The sequence below is a fragment of the Ochotona curzoniae genome, unplaced genomic scaffold (assembly GCF_017591425.1).
Source record: "Ochotona curzoniae isolate NIBS_2020 unplaced genomic scaffold, NIBS_Ocur_1.0 contig_1274, whole genome shotgun sequence".
In the NCBI taxonomy this organism is placed as follows: Eukaryota; Metazoa; Chordata; class Mammalia; order Lagomorpha; family Ochotonidae; genus Ochotona; species Ochotona curzoniae.
The window spans coordinates 13,184,353-13,197,361 of record NW_024465023.1 but is presented as its reverse complement, the minus strand read 5'-3'; the positions used below and the strand labels follow the sequence as shown (position 1 = coordinate 13,197,361).

General features: G+C 42.9%; 1 protein-coding gene across 6 annotated transcripts in view; it reads right to left on the bottom strand.

The window, feature by feature from the left end:
* CASK (calcium/calmodulin dependent serine protein kinase) overlaps positions 1-12,077 on the bottom strand; it is a 315,238-nt gene extending 303,161 nt beyond the window's left edge. For all 6 annotated transcript variants that reach the window (XM_040999655.1, XM_040999662.1, XM_040999680.1 and 3 more), the window contains exon 1: positions 11,788-12,077. In XM_040999655.1, coding sequence (XP_040855589.1) covers positions 11,788-11,846 — 59 coding nt within the window. In that variant the 5' untranslated portion in view covers positions 11,847-12,077. The remainder of the gene's footprint in view (positions 1-11,787) is intronic.
* Positions 12,078-13,009: the final 932 nt, after the last annotated feature.

The window sequence follows — 13,009 nt, the reverse complement described above, 5'->3', positions numbered from 1 at the left end:
TGAGGTCACTGGGGTTGTGTGCTTAAAAGATATTGTCCTCAGAAGGTTGGTTATAAAAACCTGAATCAGGGGTCCAGTAGCTCCCCCTACACCCTAGTTCACCAGGTGAACCTTCATGTATATTCCACCATTGTTATCCACTGCCCTCATCAAGGCCAAATCAAGGCACCACCCAATCCTGAACTAAAAACCCTCCTTTCCTTTCTAAGTAGACTTTGTCAGTTCAGTACGGTAACAAAAAGCTTGGCTAGTGCAGTCAATAAATCAACCCCAAAAATACAATCAGATTTAAAATTAGGTTTAAACAAAAAGGTAAATGATGCCAGCAAAATCGATCTCTAATTCAAAAAGCTTCATTTCAATAAAATTGAAACACATATACATTTATAAGGCAATGTAAGAATTTTTTTCAGAGTTGCCATTTTATGTCCGCAAGAATCCCATGAGGCAGATAACACAGCAATTACCATCCTTCCTTTACAAGATGAAGAAACTGAAGGAAATAAACCAAATGGTGATGACATGCAGATTACTTAAAATTTTTTCTTCAAGCACTAACTTTGCCTATCAAGTCTTAATTTGCATTTTTCAAATCCAAATCAAACGAATCTCTTTAGGACTGTCTACAATGTGTCTTCCTTGGGAAAACTATTCCAGTAAGATCTATCGGTCCATATTCATATTTGTAGGTCTAATGCTGAAACCACCCAGGCAAGTCTAACCAAGATTTCTGAACTTGAATCAAAGGGCAATTTAAAGCCCACTCAACCATTAGCGCACGCAGGTGATAGATTATGGAAGTGTGGTGATCCAGCAATATAACAGAAACGCTCATCAAAGAGCAAAATATTAACTTAGATAATCCAAAAAGTAGAGCAGCAAGCCTAGGATGAGAGCTCTCCAGATTTCCAGGCTCTTTCTGTAATGATAATGAAAGTGTTTGCATTTGAATAGGAATTTACGCAAACCACTTTCACACCCACAAGAGGCAAATGTTTCAAAAATAAATAGAAAAGCATAACCCATGATATGCTGGGTGGAGACACCAAAATACTATATACACTAACCATAATGTTCAATAACGATACTACTCTCACTCTAACCTGTGATCTGAATAGGCCAGTAAAAATTTGTAAGTTTATACAAAATGATTATAAGAAAATCCTCACTGAAAATAGTGTTTTGTGTTTTTCATTTTACAAGCCATCTAATTATATCACAAGTAACTAAATTAGAGATAAAAATGACTTCTTAAAAAGATAATCTCAAATTTAATATGACATTATACTGCTGGAACAAAAACTCAGTTAAGATATTAAGCCTAGGGCTCGGCACAGTAGCCTAGCAGCTAAAGTCCTCGCCTTGCAAGCACTGGGATCCCACATGGGCACCGGTTCTAATCCCAGCGGCGCCGCTTCCCATCCAACTCCCTGCCTGTGGCCTGGGAAAGCAGTCGAGGACAGCCCAAAGCCTTGGGACCGTGCACCCACATGAGAGAGCTGGGAGAGGTTTTGGGCTCCTGGCTTCGGATCAGCACAGCTTCAGCCATTATGGCCACTTGAGGAGTGAATCAACAGACAGAAGATCTTCCTCTCTCTCTCTCCTCTCTGTTATCTGACTTTGCAATATAAATAAATAAATCTTTTTTTAAAAAATGTTCATTTCACTATATGCTCCTGATGGAACTGAGCCTGTGTTTAGCACTGGGAAAGTGTACATTTGGAAATTGCCGGAACTTACATATGTAATTGTCAAACTAGTTTGAGTTATCTTGGAGATGCTCTAGAAATAAAAGTAAGTATGCTGCACTTTGTAATCACTCACCCACCCACGCGATTCGCTCCTGAGGCAGCTAACATTTCTTGTATAAATAAGGAGACAATGGCTACACTGTTCCCAAAGGTTATCAGATAAGGTCTTAGAGGTTTGCCTGATGAGTCACAAAGCAATGGCGATTCATATATTTAGGATCACGTGTAGAAAGGTAAAAAAAAAAAATCTACAATTTTTAAAGATATATCTATTTTTATTGGAAAGTCAGCTCTACAGAGAGAAGTAGAGACAGAAAGATCTTCCTTCCATTGGTTCACTCCCCAAATGCCCACAATGGCCAGAGCTGAGCCGATCTGAACCAGGAGCCAGGAGCTTCCTCAAGATCTCCCACACGGGTTCAGGGTCTCAAGGCTTTGGCTATCGTCTACTGTTTTTCCAAGACACAAGCAAAGAGCTGGAAGAGAAGCAGAACAGCTGGGATTAGAACAGGTGCTCATACTGGATCCTGGCGCATGCAAGGCGAGGACTTTAGCCACTAGGCTACCATACCGGGCCCTACAATGTTTTCTAAAAAAACAATTTTTAGTCCGTAAGGTGGCAGGAATAAAATAGTAATCCATACACCATTACCACAGTGGGACTGGAGACCTCTCATTTAATAATAAAATCTGCATCTGGTTAAATAATAATACTTCCATTCCACATTTAACTATAGCTAGATACTTTATACTCAGGGTTAAAAGCCTGAAATACATACTCAACACATATTTTGGATATCTTTTAAGCAACACAAGAAAGAGAGAGAGAAGAATACAATTACAGTGGTCATTCCTGTTGAGAATCCAAACATTCAAACCAACCATTACAAAGCCAAAAAAAAAAAAAAAAGGAAAGAAATTATATTAAAAGAAAGCAAAAACTGTGTATTGACATCCAAAAAAAAAAAAGTAGTTTAAAAAGTAGCTTAAGTGCTATAAAGTAAAAGTGTCTTATTATCAACAGATGCGGATGACGCAAAAAAGCCAACCAACCAACTTAGTTACAGTGTGGAGGCAGTAGGACTAGGAAGCGGATAATACACCCATCCATTCCGCAGAAAAACAGGAAGAAATTCACCTCCCCAATGTGGAGGGATTTACATAAACAATGGTTTAGCAAACATCAAAAAATTAAATTTAAAGTATCTAAAATTCACTTTGTCACATCACGTAAAGCTCCCATTTAATTGACACTCAATCACAAGGTAGGGAATGAAAAGTACCTGATCTTAGGAAACCAAATTATTTCATATGAAAATTATCCTTCAGGATCTGCAAACTGTAACTGTAATAGAAAAGAAATCTACTTTTCAATCCTAAACACGTTCATTCTGAGAGATTCACAAACAGATAATACAAAATGACCGACATCTACTAAAATGAAACCAGTACCTCGCTTTTCAGATACATCATGCACTGAATACTAAGCATTATATTCACTGTGATGGATGCCTTCAATTACCACCTGTCATCATCACACCTTTTCTTAGTCCTCACCCAGTGTATTGGCATTTCATAATTATTGGTCTTCCCTATTTTGAAGCTTCCATGTTATCCATCCATTCTAATTCTTCCATGAGTTACACTTCAGTTATCCAACTCAGTTAACCCCCAAGAACTCACTGACCAACAGTTTCACTTCCACACTGATGACTCCCAAAGCTTTAGTTATTCCATACTTTATATTCCAGTTCTACCCTGGTATTTCCAACAATGCGCAACTGGAAATGGCTTGCACTCAAAGTGTTGCTGCAAATCATGAATACTAGGCAGCAGTTAAAAAGCAGAGACAGACACACTGATTGATATGGAAGTATCAATAGATCTGTGATTTAATTTTTTAAACAAACAAGTTCCAGAAATATGTTTTAAAAACTGAAAAGGTACCTCTGGAAGATGGGACATAAATATTAGGAGATTGGAGAGTTACCATTTACCTTTGTACTATCTATGAAGGAACTGCTAAAGTTTCGGAAAACATGGAATTAGCAAACAAGCTTATTTTTGGAACAAAAAAAATTTGAAATCCATGCACTATTTTAGCATTCATATTTTCGATGAGATTTTTAAAAGCCATTTATATGCATAGATTGTAAAAACTTGCACCAAAACATAATTAGCTTTTAATTCCATTTTTCTAAATACTTTTTAAAGTATATTCATGTTCAAGTATGTTCATATTTTTCAATTTACTATACACATTACTTTTTTTTTTTATTGTTGCTTACATTGTATTATGTAGTACAGTTTTATAGGCGCTGGGGATTCCCCCCACCCCTCCCATACCCCTCCCCCCATGGTGGATTCCTTTTATACTTCACTTTATAAAATTAATATAAAGAAAATTCTTACATCTCAAAACTGAAAATACACATTGCCTTCAAGTCAAACCACCTTCCAAATTAAAATCTTCTCCATGGCAAGTCAAAGGGAGGCTCTCATTATACTTGCTTGGGATCTACAACCAGTAATAGCACAGTGGTTGCAGAATAGAAAGGAGAACAGGTTCTACATCTTCTCGAACCCTGTAGCACAAACCCAGAGCCATGAGTGGTGATTCTAGAATCTGTCCTATCAGTTACCACTACAAAATTTTAAAAATGTGGAAACAATACATTCCATTAGCTTGTTGGCTGCAGTCAAGTGCCTGCTCTGTCTGCAACAATAATTCAGTCTTGGAATTATTTAGGTGTGCAGTGCTGATGGGCAACCAAGATGCCAAGACTCAGCAGCTGTGGGAGTAGTTTTCAGAGATAATTCTGGTATTCTTTATTACAAGATGTAGGAATAATTAATCCATGGAAACCACACCAAATCCACCACCTACAAATACCTATCTCTGAAATCTCATTACTTCTGGTTTGGCATGTGTGGGAAATTAACCAACTATTCTGTGTACTGGTTCAGGAGAATTAGAAGGAGAGCCAAAGAGGTAGAGAAAGTTAAACAAACTATATATTGAGTAGATGTCCAAGATTTCCATATTTCCATTGTTAAAGCATACAAAGATTATGGCTGGCTCCATAGCTCAACAGGCTAATCCTCTACCTTCAAGCACCAGCATCCTATATGGATGCCCGTTCATGTCTTTGCTGCTGCTCTTCTGATCCAGTTCCCTGCTTGTGGGCTAAGAAAGCAATAAATGGCAGCCCAAGGCCTTGGGATCCTGTACCCATGTGAGAAACCTAGAAGACACTCCTGGCTCCTGGCTTTGGATGAGCTCAGCTCCAGCTGTTGCAGCCATTTGGAGAGTGAATCAGCAGATGGAAGATCTTTCTGTTTTACCCTCTCTGTAAATCTGCTTTCAAGTAAAGATAAATGAATATTTTTAAAAACACAAAGCTTTATCAATTAGTTTGGTCATAAGCATTGAGACTTCCTTCACTAAAGACCCAAAAATTTTATCTCTGAAAGAATGAATTGTATATACAACTTTTAATAAGCAGTAGTAAATTTAATTAGAAAGTCAAACAACTAAAATTTACAGTAAACAAACTCTGAAAATTAAGACATTTTTAAGGGAATCCAATGCAGCATTTTTACAATTTGAATCAAAGCGGAATGTAACCTGAAATGAACAGACTCTACAACCAGTTAGAATCGTACGTGATTTTGGGCAAATTACTCACCACCCCCTCTGGATCACAGCGTTGTCTATAACGTGGGTACAAAAGATGAAATAAAGCATGTAAAATGTCTAACATTAGAAAGATAAATGTCAATTCTCTTTATGAAGAAGGTATTAACTTATGAAAGTTTTTTTGAACATTTAAATGCTCAAAGTTGCTCTAAAAAGTGCCCTTACCACATTTAAAATGTATAAACATTTAAAAAAATGCAGTAATTGAAGAACAATTTCTTTCCTTTTTTTTTTAAGATTTATTTATTTTATTGCAAAGTCAGATATACAGAGAGGAAGATCTTCTGTCCAATGATTCACTCCCCAAGTGAGCACAACGGCCGGTGCCATGCCAATCCGAAGCCAGGAACCAGGAAACCCCTCCAGGTCTCCCGCGCAAGTGCAGGGTCCCAAGGCTTTGGGCCATGCTCGACCGCCTTCCCAGGCCACAAGCAGGGAGCTGGATGGGAAGTGGAGCTGCCGGGACCAGAACCGGCACCCACATGGGATCCTGGGGCATTCAAGGCGAGGACCCTAGCCGCTAGGCCACGCCGCCGGGCTCAAAGAACAATTTCAAAAAGTACGGTATACTTGTTTGTTTATTTATCGACAGGAGCTAAAATTAGAAAGGGAAAAAAAAATTCAACTTAAAGGAAATATGCAGGAACATGATTTACGGGATATTGGTGAAACAGTTCATCAGGTGAAATCATCGTGCATACAAGAAAAAAAAATGGAGAGAGGGTGTATAGAAGTATCCTATGGTCATGGATGTTAAGGGAGTCCACAGAAAGTATTTACAAGGGCAACTTGTAAATGACATGTCCTAAGGCAATGGATTAGAAGCAGACACAAAGACTTGGAGAAGGCGGTACATGTACTGAACAGTGATGGAGTTAACTCATATCCCTATCAAGTGGTCCCACAGTGGAACTCCATCATCGGGAATCAGCGTGGCTTCCCTATGCCCAATGATGTCTGCCATCTGTAGGAATCCACACTGTTCTGGTGAAAAGGTGTTTTCCTCTGTGGAAATGCAGCCTAGTTCCCACCACCTGGATTCTTCCCAGGCTACCAGCAACGTGCATTCCTTTACCTTGTGAAATGGTTGTCGCTGCAATCCTTTTCATGATGCATCTACTCAGTTCTGGAAAAATCTCGGCTCTTTTGGTTCTTTCCTAACCAGTTTACCTACAACGTACAGCTCTAATTTCTAGGTAAGACTTTCCAACATCATGTAACATTCCCATTATGACAGTAGAAACCCAAATAACTGACTCAATGAATACAAGCGAAAGCCACAGTAATTAGTACAGGTGAGTATAGCTTTTTTTCTGTCAAATTACATATATTTACATATTAATCTAGTATTTAACATAAAGGGTGCATCTCACTCAATTTTCTGGGAGATGGCATTCTTGGAATTACAAGAATGTAATATAAGGCCTACAAGCAACTTAACAATTCTTCTTTAATTGTGTACAAGCACAATTCATACAGACTGATTTTTTTTAAGGTTTATTTTTATTCGAAAGGCAGATTTACAGAAAATAGGAGACACAGAGAGATACAGGTTCACTCATCAAGTGACTGCAACAGCCAGAGATGAGGAACTGATCTAAAGCCAGGAGCCAGGAGCTTCTTCCAGGTCTCCCACATGGGTGCAGGGTCCCAAGGCTTTGGGCCATCCTTGACTGCTTTCCCAGGCCACAAGCAGGGAGCTGAAAGGGAAGTGGAGCCTCAGGGACAAAAACCAACACCCATATTGGATCCTGGCGCTAGCAAGGCATGGATTCAGCCATTGAGCCATAGCACCAGGTCCAGGAGTGATAGCTTAATATTAAATTAAATCACTACAGCAGAAAGCCATCAACTCCTATTGAGGCAATCCTTGTTCTGTATTGTTCCAAACATCAGACAATCATCATGTTAGCATGAGATGAATGTCATAAATCAATGTGAATCTTAAAAGCCCAAGAAATCAAAGCCAAATACAGGCTAAAACTAAAATCTTCCACAAGGCTAAAATGCACAGAAGGTAAAAATCCTGGTTTTAGTCCATTAGCTTCATTAGCTTTAGTCCATTACCTTCCCCCAACCAAAGAAAAAGCTTATCCTACTTTGTAAAAAAAAAAAAAAAAAAAAAAACAATTGTAAGCCTCCAAAAAGCTAACCCCCACATACATAATCTAAATTTTAAGCCCATTAACTCTCAATCATAGATGCACATAAGAGTCACTTAGCTTTAAAACACATATATGTTCAGCAACCCTAACCCACTCCCAGAGTTTCTGCTTTCACTGCTCTGACACAGGGCACCTGTACTGATCTTTCTTCGAAGCTCCCTTGGGGATTTTAACATGCAGCCAGGTGGAGAACCACTACATTAAACTTACGTAGCCTATGGTGACAAATGCTCTGAGGTTGATAAACACACTCCTTGCCTTTTAATGAGATCTTATTAAAATGACTCAATTCATTCCACAGCCAATTAAGTGACTCCCACATTGCAGGCAGCAGGGTACGTGGTTTAGAAAGATGAGAGACCCATTCCCTGCCCTCAAGAAGCTCCCTATTAGCTGGGTACAGAGGCCCATAAATAAGTAACTGGAATTAAATACTGTGAGTACTCGGGAGGTGTAGGCAAACACAGCATGCCTCACCAAAGTGCTTGTCTTCCCGGTGAGCAAGGGGCATGCTGCAGCACTCCAGTTGCAATAGAGGGTCTACCAGAGCAGGAAACTCACAAGTTCCAAGTTACTAAATAGCCAAACAACCAGGGCAAACATTCACCTACTCCAGGTGAAAACACTGTGCATACTCTCTCACAAACTGCGCTACAAGAAAACAAGCATTTTTCTAGGTTTTAATTTAGATGAACTGTCTTAAAATTTCCTTACTGTATTACTTTTACTTGCACACTTACCTATAAAAGTATAAATTTGTAAAAAGATACTATAAATAATCCTGATCAAGAAAAAAAAAAATGAGTCCTTAAGCTGTATTTGCATAATACCTTTCCTTTGCAGTAATTGATACATTTGCTAAAGAAAGTTTGAGGAGTATAAAACATCATTAAGGAAGACTGGCTGGTTTCAGTCCTCTGAAAGACTCTACATGGAAAATGTTACGGAAACAATGATATTCAATGGATTTTAAATTTTTGTGTGTGTGTGAAACTGAAAAGTAAGAAACAGAAAAACCTGAAAGAATGGCATCCTTCCAATTTACAAATCAAGTACAAGAGTCCCGCAAAGGTGGTCTGCACAGGAGTAAAGGCCACAGCCCTTGCGAAGAAAACATATACCCAATGATGATCTAATACTTTAAACACTCATCAATTCTTTATGACGTCCCTTTCAACCCAAGAAAAAACTCACAGTAGTGAGTCTAGATTCAATGAGAACTTCCATATATGCCACCCAAGTAAGGCCTAGTCCGGAGCAGGTGAGTGGGTAGTCAATTAGTCTTGAAAAGCGAAATTTGTTTTAAAATAGCTTAGCGAAAATTTAAACCTGTTAAGACCCAGTGCTGAAAAATGACTTGCGATACTAATCTAATAAAAAAAAATAATAAAATAGCATTGAGCTTAGCTAAAAATCAACAAAAAGGTTGTCATTGCAAGTACACATCTTCAATACTCTGGTTTCTCTTCAGAAAACAAATACACATCTTCAAGGCTTTTCTGTTGCGATCCAGACTGAACAAATTCCAAGTTAAAATGTGTGCTGTCAAGGTCCCTGCAAGAAAATCTCAAGCGAATTTCAATTTCCAGATCAATATATACTGAGACCATTTACCAGAGAAGCCTTCAACCTTTACACAGGATGAGGAACACTATCATTACATTCTTTTAACACCAAGGCTGTCTTGGACTCATTATTTCATGAAATGGCATTTTATAAACGGCACTGACCAAGTCAGATTTTGTAGGATAGGAATGAGATTTCTCAGTTCACAGTAAAAGTAGCCATATAATACCTGTTACCTCCAAATGAGCCCGCTCCGACTGCTAAGGCCATTCTTAAACATCAGAAGAGATGGAGTCAATTCTGGCTGAAAATGCTTGATCAATTGTAAGTCAGCAGAATGCTGTCTGTTAATGTGCTGCTCATCACTTCTCATCACTTGTGATATCCGCAGATCACACTGTCACCTTCCCAAACCATAAGGAATCAGAACCAGTTACCAAAACTGATTCAGCGATGACTATTTTCCATCATCACAATATAATTAATGTTTTAATTTCACATTTTCTAATTATGACTTTGCTGGTTCATTTACATCAGCTACAAACTAACACACAAAATACATCACTCACCCACACACAGTCTCATTTGGGGGCTTCTGGGAGACACCTAATTTCCCTTTGCTGGGTGCTCCTCAGAATGAAGAAACTAAGGGAATTCTTGATACATATTTTCTCTCCAGAATTGTGCTATTTACATGTGGCTACTGAGCACCTGCACTGTGGCTGATCTAAGGAAGTGAATTCTGAATTGTATTCAATTTTCATGAATCATAAATTTAAATTTACAAAGAGAGACAGGCTTCAGGTACTGGAAAACTTTCACCTATGTTTGCAAGAACCTGGGTTTGTGAATCCACTTTCACACATGCAAATTTCATTAAACCTAAATACAGATCAGGTAATTCTGATGAAAATTTAGCTCCACAGGAGAACTGAGACATGCTGTTAGTGTAAAATGCACATTAGGCTTCAGAGATTGAGTGTAAAATAAAGGATGTAAAACGCCTCATGGAAGGTCTTTATATTGATTACATGCTGAAATGATAACAGTTTGGGATCTACTGGGTTAAAGACAATAATTGATCTAAATGAATCGCACATTTGTTTTTAAATTTGTTTCAAGTGGCTACTAGAAACATTTTTTAATTGCATATGTGGCTCTCATTATGTATTTTTTTGGACAGCACTGCTCTTAAGAGCACTTCCACAATCACTTTACCAGACACGTTTGGAAATCCTCCTGCTGACAGACAGGCTGGTGCTATAACAATAGGGGCAAGGAGTATCATGTCCTCCTATCAACTGGGGCTGAGTAAAGTGTGTAGCAAGCTCTAGGCACAATTTCACCCTGTGAAGCAACATCGTGATACTTCAAGATGGAAGGAGGGGGGAAGAAAGAGTTATCAGCACTCAAACAAATTGAAATTGAGTACTGCAGACAACTTAAAAGAGAAAGAACCAACTGCTCTAAGGTCTTGGTTTCATTTCCCAACTGCAGACCTTAAAATAGACAACAAAGCACCGCTTGGGGAAAAAAAAATAATAATAATAAAGGGGGGGAATGTTCCAATGTTTGCTATCAGGCAATGCTTATGAAATGAACGAAAACTGCTCTTAAATCTTATCCCCTCAACTTCGAAAGCCCCAGAATAGATCTGAGCTAGGAAATCAACTTCAGCTCGCCAGCATTTCCTTCACGAGCAAATCAGCAGGATTGTGCACTTGGAATATTGTTTGACAAGAATGAAAAGGAAACTATTCAAAACAGATTTAGGGAATGGACAATTAGATGAGGAACTGCAGATTTAATTCTCAATCAGCACTGTGATTAATCTGATTCCCCGCTTTTCCCTAGTGTAATTATACGACACAGATGAAAGGATGAGCATTTGGACTGTCAGTTCTATATTCTAGACCAGCCCGGTGACTCAAAGCAGACGGCTCGACCACGCTAACCACCAGCCCAACAACAGTCGAGGGGAGCCTCGAGCACTGATTGAACAGTTATTGCATAACGAGGCATTAAAAATTCGAGTGTCCCCCAACTCTTTCCACGGTCGTCTACACCCGGTGGAAGATTTTGCTGAAACGGAATGCACCCCGTCTTGAAATGACCCCCCTCCGATCCGGGCATAGGGTGAACACAAAGGCATCTAATATCCTGCACAATAGACACACACCCCACAATTAAAAAGCCCGGACGCTCTTTCTTTCTCCCTGCACGCGAGCAAAGGAAATGCAAACTGCTCTTTTCGCAAATGGTCTACGGTACCAGCAAGGTAACAATAACCCCAACTGTCCCCAGGAAGCAATTATAAAATCATTTCTGCCTCGTCCCTGTACAACCGTCAGATAAAATGCAGGCAGCCGGCCCTACGCCTTACGGGGTGGCCGGCCTCGGCTCGGCTCGCCGAGAACCCCCTAGACCCCCGCTTGGCAGGCGATCCAGGTACACGTCTATAAATACTCCAGGGTGAGGAGGACGAGGAAGGCAGAAGGGAGAAGGGAGGCAGGGCAGGGGGGCAGGCCCGGAGCGGGTGCGGGAGGACCCGGGCATCATTGAAATGCATTTTTCCACACTCCCGCTCCCTCGCGTGGAGACTCACTTGCCGATCACCTCGCACAGCTCGTACACGTCCTCGAACAGCACGTCGTCGTCGGCCATGGTCCGGAGGGGGGCAGCGGCCGCAGCGTGGAGGGCTCCGAAAACGGGGAGTGGGGAGCGCCTAAGAGCTCAGTGCCCAGCCCGGGCTTCTCCTCCTCCCTCCTCAGGACCCGCGAGCCCCTCGGTGCTGAGGAAGCTCGAACGGGGCGGCGAGGCCAGAAGAGACTGCAGCGCCTTCCTCTGCGGGCGACCGCCCCGGCGCGGGCGGCGGGGCCGGGGCGCGGGAACGAGGGCGGCCCGGGCCCGGCGCCGCCCGCCCGCCCGCCCGCTGCTCCTCGAGCTGCTCGGGCCGCGGTGCCCGGCGTCCGGATCCTCGGGGAGGGGAAGGCGCGCTGCCGCGCTTCTCCACTCGTCAGCCCCACGCGGGCCGCGAGGCCGCGACCGCTCCCTCTGCCCGAGAGCGGCTCCGGCGCGGCGCGGGGCAGCTCGGACTACAGCGGGGGCCGCAGCAGGACCATGGAGGGGAGAACTGCCGCGGAGGGAGGTGGCGGCGGATCGGCGCTGGGGACCAGGAGGCGGCGGCAGAGGCGCTCCCTCCTCCTTCTCCTCCTCCCGCCGCCGCCCGCCCGACAGTGGGTGGGGGCTTCGCGGGCCGAGCGCTCCGGGCGGACGGGGAACCGCGGCCGCCGCCTCCGGCTCCTCCCCCTCGGCCTGGGCAGCCGACCGGCTCGCGAGCCCCGCGCACCCGCCTCGCGCAGACACGCCCTCCTCCCTCCCACCGCTCCCGGCCCGCGCGGCCGCCCCAGCCTCAGGCCCCGCCCACTCCACCCCAGAGGGAGGCGGCGGCCGAGGGAGAGAGCGCGTCGGACGGCAGCGCGCATGCGCGCGGCGGCGGCCACGTCACTGGGAACGGTCGGCCGCTCTGAAGCTAGAGGGCGCGGGGTGGCGGGGCGGGGCGGGGGGTTGGCGAGCGAGGTGCGCGGGCTGCGGCTACCGAGGCGGGGCTGCTCTGGGTCGTTAGCTCCGCGGCCGGCCGTGAGCAAGCCGCGAACGGGGCCAGGGACAAAAGGTGTACGGTGGCACGCACGTTCTCCGACGAGATACTGAGAACTCCGACCGCTGCTGTCCACACGACCCCCCGCCCCGCCTCCTTCTTTTGTAATCCCCGGAAGCCTTTCCCAGTTTTAGCTTGGGGGAGAAAAAGGCAGGAAGAGGGTGCTAAT